General features: G+C 35.7%; 1 protein-coding gene across 2 annotated transcripts; it reads left to right on the top strand.

Annotated features, from left to right (window-relative positions):
* Positions 1 to 681: 681 nt before the first annotated feature.
* Positions 682 to 5,669, top strand: LOC108782790 (forkhead box protein O). 2 transcript variants are annotated; one of them, XM_018551154.1, is made up of 6 exons: positions 682 to 803; positions 912 to 1,103; positions 1,640 to 1,758; positions 2,238 to 2,488; positions 4,288 to 4,668; positions 5,421 to 5,669. In XM_018551154.1, the coding sequence occupies exons 1-6, from the start codon at positions 718 to 720 to the stop codon at positions 5,643 to 5,645; spliced, it is 1,254 nt and encodes a 417-aa protein (XP_018406656.1). In that variant the 5' UTR covers positions 682 to 717; the 3' UTR covers positions 5,646 to 5,669. The 2 variants fall into 2 exon arrangements, with proteins under 2 accessions (XP_018406656.1, XP_018406655.1); XM_018551153.1 differs by having other exon boundaries at positions 718 to 803; positions 2,241 to 2,488.
* The last annotated feature ends 979 nt before the right edge of the window (positions 5,670 to 6,648 follow it).

The following is a 6,648-nucleotide window of genomic DNA, read 5'->3' as shown; positions in this document are numbered from 1 at the left end:
TTCGAATGATCTTAATCGATTTACAAATGTATTGTTGTTTCAATACTGTCTTAAATTATCAAAATTGCTTCTCTATCATTCTACAACGTCAGTGTACTATTTGACAACTATTTTTTTAATTTTCACTTGTAAAACGATGTAAGATAACAAAATCAATTATCTAGTTTACCATAAAAATTGTTTTAACAATTTTGGTTGTTCTTTCATAATTTTTGCCTGTTGAGCGAATCTATTTTTCAAAATTGGCTGTTGGACGTTACAATTAAAAAAAAAAAATGAGAATTGTGAAGATTTTTGTGATGTTAAGTACCGACAATAAATTTTTTTTTAAGTTTCGTTAACGCCAATTTTAGCATAAATAAAATTGAGAAAAAATTATATAGCTACCAGTTCAACGTCACGAAATTTTCAAGTTATTGTCGTTTTTTAATGTCATTTTTCTCAAAAGTGAAATTTAGAAAACGAATTCGTATTTAGTACTTAAAATACTATAGGAAACGATAAAGTTTGTTCACAGGCAATAATATCAAAATGTAAATTAGCAGACTAGTAAATTATATATTTATTTATATAATAACAGGACTATTTAATTTTATATAATGCGTGATTTTAAGAAATCTTGTTTTCCCCCTTGTTGCTATTTTATTGTATAAATCAGATTATTCCTTCTGTTCACAGAATTCTATACGTCACAACTTGTCGCTGCACAGTAGGTTCATGCGGGTACAGAACGAAGGAACCGGCAAAAGTTCCTGGTGGATGATCAATCGCGACGCCAAGCCGGGTAAATCCGCCCGTCGTAGGTAAGTCCAGATTGCCAGCAATTTGCCTCTCTTTCTGTTTTTCATTTCTCTTGACCTCGAATTGTGTCAAGAGAAATAAACCGTATGTGTATCGTGTTCGTGGCGCAGAGCTACTATGGAGAGCACCGGGAGTCTAGAGAAACGACGTGGTCGCTCGAAGAAGATCGCCGAAGCTCTGAGGAACGGACTGCTAGCCGAGCCCACGTCCAGTCCCAGCAGCAGCGTCGGAGAAGGTCTGGACCTGTTTCCGGACAGTCCCCTACCGCCTGCCAGCGGATTCCAGCTTTCCTCTGACTTCCGGTACAATAGAGCTTTAATATTTTTATTTAGAAAAATAAAATATTTGGAGACACACACACGATAGTGTCTCGGCGTTAAGATGAGCGCAGCGGCGCGAAAGCGACCGTGCTTCTTTAGTTGCGGCAGACCGAAATGATCGGATAAAATTTACAAAACATGAATGATTTATAGTCGAAAAACTGTTTTAAATTATATATCCGTTTTTAATGGACTGTCATAACTGATATGAATCGAGTAATAACCAAACTGACGAAATTAATCTCTTTTTAATTTCGAGAGAATTTGAAGTTTGCAAGTATTAGTTATAGAGGAACAGAAGAGTGAATTTAATTTTTTGTCAATATATGATTAAATCGTACAGTTAGATACTATATGTACATTATATGCGTACGCATACATACATTTGCATCACAAAAATATCTCTATTATACATATGTAAAGTTATAATAGAAAGATATTAGTTATAAATCTCGAGAAGAAACTTAAAGCGTCGTCTTGAGATTTGATTAGGTAATTAATTATTTGTTATATTCAAGTCCTCGCGCCTCGAGTAACGCTTCCTCCTGTGGCCGATTGAGTCCTATCCCAGCGGTTCTCGGGGAACCAGATTGGACACCGACCTACGCGTCTTCTTACAGTCCGGAACAACAATTAGGTACATATCTAACGACAATCTCGCTTTTTTCTCTCCTTTTATCTCTTTGCTTTCTTGATAATTTTAGGATTTATCTTTATAATATATATTATAAAAATTTAGCCATATCAAGTTTAGCTTTCAATTACAGCTATGAAGATTTCACCCAAGTTCTAAAGCGCTCTATTTTAAGTATAGAAAGCAAGTGAATCTTCGCCTTACGACGATTGATAGGAAAGTTCACAGTTTCTTTTTACCTACAATTTAAAATCTCGTAACAGCTCAATCGTTTAACGATATAACCGTATAAAAATTTTTGGATCCAATGACCCGTTGTTGTTGTGTAGTCGAGGATCAAACAGTATATATATAATAGTATAATTATAATAATTAAATTAATCTTAATTAAAATTAGAGATAAAATAAACTTTTGTGATCGTTTATCTGTCTCATATATCTTTCGATAAGACGATTAATACGTGGTGTATCGTGTTTGACAGCAGATACGATCCTAGCAGGCAACCTGGCCAAGACAATGAAACTGGAACCCTACCAAATATACCAGACATCACCGCCGGCTGGTCATCAGCAGCAAACGGGCCCACCGCCACCTTACTACGAAGCGCAGTATCAGAGAAATAACGGCCTATGCACTTCGTCATCCGCGTCTTATGGCCTGCCACCTACTCCACAGTCGACCAATCAACAAAGATGTCCGATTCACGGTCTGCAGTCGTGCGCTTGTCAAATGGTGAGTCCGAAATTTTTAGCGGATTTTTCGCGCGAGAATACTACAACTCTCCACAAAGGAGGACGTCAGCGTTTTTATGTTGCGCATGTTCGGCCTGGCAATGTTGCAAAATCAATAAGGATCACGATGTATGTTTTACACAAATACATATACAAACGATCAAAGTGTCTCTGTAGCTTCCATATACTCGTATGGAGAAAAACAATCACCGTTAATTATGACGGCCGAAAAGATGAAACATTATCACTTTTCAAAATTAATGATTTCTTAAAATCAATTATAATCTAATCGGAAAATTATTATCCAAGGAGTTGAGTTTTCGACTCTTTCCTTTATGGAAACTGAGCTCGTTATTTTCCATGAGGCCGATATTTTCACAACAATATTTTTGTTGTCTTGTGTGAAAAGATTTGCGATGGTCCGATGAAAGCTTATTTACATTTTATTATTGAAACTGGCTTAAAAAAGCATCATACGCTTATACGGAATTGTATTGGAACGTATTTTCGATAACGGTACAAATGCAAACATATTCGAGCTAAATTCAGAACAACCTGCTTAATTGTTCAATTCACAAGATTAAATTTGCAAAACTAAATTATGCTAAAATTTACTTACTTTTTTCATATTAATTATTTTATCACGCGCGCTATGTTATGTATGCGTCGCACTTTATTAACAAAGTTTATATATTTATCCTAGAATAGATTAAAATATAAAATCTTTAATTTTTCTGGATTCGTTATATTTTTCATAAAATTCCAGAGAAATGTAAAAATTAAGAAGACTAATTTAGAAAACTAATATTTATACAAGAAAGAGAAGGTAAATAGCACACTATATTTCGCAATATAAGGACTGACTTTCAAAATGCGTTTTGTCAAAAATTGATAATTTTCAGAAAATGAGAAAGAAACTTGCAAGAAAACTGTGCGCCTTATAACAAGTGAGATATGAAATGTTCAACGAAATTGCTAAAAATGTTAAAAAATACATTTTGAACACAATCAATAAGAAATAGGAAAGGTCTATAACTGGATCTCTCTCTCTCTCTCTCTACTGTTTACAATTAAATAATTAAATGTGAATTTTATATATGTATATATATATATATATATATATGTATACCGTGCACGGTGATATGTCCGTCAAAGCGTTCGTCGCGCGACCGATCGCTTAGTTGCGCCGCTCCTAACGGTGCAAATTTCATGCCCTGTAGTTGGTTATTTTCAAATGCTCACCGTTTGAAATCTACTGATGCCTCAAGACTTTGCTATTAATATTTTCGATTCACTTTTCCATGATGATTATGTACGTGCCGGTTCCTTATTCTGGAACACCCTGTATGTACACACTATATGTGTACATATGTATATACCGTATTTGTAATTATTTTTAAACTGCGCGCCGAAATATATTTTGTTTATCTGTAGTTAAAGGGCATAATGCAATTCAAATGTCAAAATTTTTTGCAGCACGTAAATTGTGATGGTGTAGAAATGCTTTTAAAACATCATAGAATAGCTTAAAATATGAGTCTATTAATACTAAACATTTATGCTCTATATCTTTAACTCAAAAAATGAAATTTTGAAGAAAATATATTTTGGAAGTCTGTGCTTCTCATATAGTTTTAGAAATTAGTTATAAAAATATACATGTATATTCTATTGATTAATTATTATTAATCAATAATATTTGGAGATTCACGTAATAAGTTCCATAACAAATTCTATACAAATATAGCTTGTTGCGATTACGCTTTTATCGCACTTTCTTTTTATAAATTCGAAAATTAGAATCTGAGTCCCGGCATGTCACCGTCTGGCATGTCACCGTCGTATCAGCAGAGCGAACCCAGTCCTACGGCACTGGGCAGCAATCAACAGCAAACGCTGCAATACATGATTCAGACGCAACAACGCCAACAGCAACAGCAGCAGCAGCAGCAGCAGCAGCAGCAGCAACAACAACAGCAACAACCGCCACATCAACCACAGCATCAGCCAGCACAAACTGGACCAGCTGGTCCTAGTCCACCCAACACGCCGACACCTTGCCCCGCCACAGCCAGCACCATGATGGGCCAGCTGATGGGTGCGCTCAATCATTCCGCCCTTGATGATCTTAACATCAACATTGAGGCGATGCACGGCGGCTTCGACTGCAACGTTGAGGAAGTAAGTCTGTCTGATTACGCTCTATCCGTTACTACTGATTTTGTCAGTTATGTCCGTTACTATACGAGAAAAATATGATATTGTATATTAACACAGTATTATATTAATTGAAAAACAATCTTGTTAATTCAATAATAAAACAAATAAAATTTTATTAAGACAAAAGCATTTGTTTTTTTCACTAATAGTGTGTGTGATTGAATTAACAAAATTTATTTTCAATTAAGATAATGTTGTTGCTACATTATTTTTCAGTGTATACTCTAATGCCGTATACTAATAACCTGACGATAAAAAATATCAAATTAAGGAAATAATTTTTTGTGCACTACGAACGTTTTAAGATCCTTTTTAAATTAAATACAAATTTTTTAAATAAAATGCGGAGAACTTTTTAGTTGATCTTTGTTACGTAAAATTTGTATTTCGTCGTGCAAATTGTCTTATATTTCGATTGTTACGCAAACTGTATCAATCTTTATCTGGAGAATTTATTTTATTTACGAAATCTAATAGTAATTAATATTATTAATTTTTAAGAAATTATGCGCTCCTCTATACGTATAACTATATATCTACTTTACATACAGTAAAGATAAAAATTTCGTAGCTACTGTTAGAAAATAAATCTCAGTTTAAATTAAAAAATTTAATAAACTTATTTTACCGAGTAAGGATTGCTACAAAAGAGGGAATATTTCTTTGTAAAATATATATACGTATAAACACGCAATTCGATATATAAATTGCAGGTAATTAGGCATGAGTTGTCGATGGGTGGCACGCTGGATTTTAACTTCCAGCAGGGAGTGATGGGCACCGTGCAGGTCAGTGACGGCAACGTCGTTGGCCAGAATGGCGGCGTCGTCTCCCAGAACACGGGCGTCGTCATCGGCACAACGACCGGCAACGCACCGGGTGTCTACGTAAGCACGAATGCGGCAACCCCCGCCGCGACCCCTTCGTGGGTTCACTAGCAGTTAACCCCCCTGCCCTCGACACCCCCATCGTCCTTGCCGATGCCGATGTTGTCCGACGGATCAGTGGATAACTTCTGCGGGATGACCGAAGGGCAACTTATCGGTGAGTTTCCTCAGTTTTGAATTTCAAGTTAACGCTTGTAATCACAATTATCATATATCAAGACGAACTATCAATAAATTGAACGGCACAATCACTCGTATTTCGAATTTGCGGCGAAAAGTTTGTGCTTATTTCTTAGGAAAAAGTTATAAAAGAATCATATACTATATTCGGTGATAATAGATTTAAATAGAGGGACTTTAATTAATAGTTACTCTATGTAAGATCATGTAAAATTTTCTAAGAGTGTCACTTATTTTGTATTCATCACTTTTTTCCCTTTAAAGATAATGATAAAAAAAAATTCGCTATTATGATATACATATTTAATAATTATTTCACATTTGTATAGACTCTCTAATAAATGATCGATAATAACTTGATCACATAATTCAATTTTCGTAAACAAAAGAACTTGAATTAATTTCTAGATTCTAAGCAATAGCTTCACTTAGGTAAATGCATTACGTAATCGTGAAATAAAGGAAAGACGTAAATCTATGTCATCCATCTGTTAGATGTTAGAGTCCGCGAATCGATATATCATTCTCGCGTGGCTGATTAATCATCCGGAAGTTCGCGCAGGATCTTTCGCGAACTTTCTCGCACGTCGCGTTTTCGATCATGGAACTATGAAGGGAGGAAGATATCCGGCAGAGGGAATGGAGAGCACAGAGAGAGAGCAGGTCATTGATTGCCCTCTCGTGCACGCAAAATAATATTTGCATACTCGTGTCATAACAGTGCTCAGCCGTATGGTATTTAATAAATCGCTTCGACGTTTTGTGCCTCCGTCCCCCCTCTCGGTCTCCCGTACCCCCGCCTTCCGCCATTTCGTACGTGCCGACACATTCATATAGCGGCAACCCGTGTTCCGACGGTGTTTTGTGCGAAATC

The sequence above is a fragment of the Cyphomyrmex costatus genome, unplaced genomic scaffold, assembly GCF_001594065.2.
Source record: "Cyphomyrmex costatus isolate MS0001 unplaced genomic scaffold, Ccosl1.0 scaffold135, whole genome shotgun sequence".
In the NCBI taxonomy this organism is placed as follows: Eukaryota; Metazoa; Arthropoda; class Insecta; order Hymenoptera; family Formicidae; genus Cyphomyrmex; species Cyphomyrmex costatus.
This window is presented reverse-complemented; position numbering and strand designations above follow the sequence as displayed.

Excerpts from the sequence above, each read along its gene's own strand:
- LOC108782790 (XM_018551154.1), top strand. The coding sequence starts at position 718 with ATGCGGGTACAGAACGAAGGAACCGGCAAAAGTTCCTGGTGGATGATC. Across the intron at positions 1,759-2,237 it reads CAGTCCGGAACAACAATTAG|CAGATACGATCCTAGCAGGC; the intron begins GTACATATCTAA and ends CGTGTTTGACAG. Across the intron at positions 2,489-4,287 it reads AGTCGTGCGCTTGTCAAATG|AATCTGAGTCCCGGCATGTC; the intron begins GTGAGTCCGAAA and ends TTCGAAAATTAG.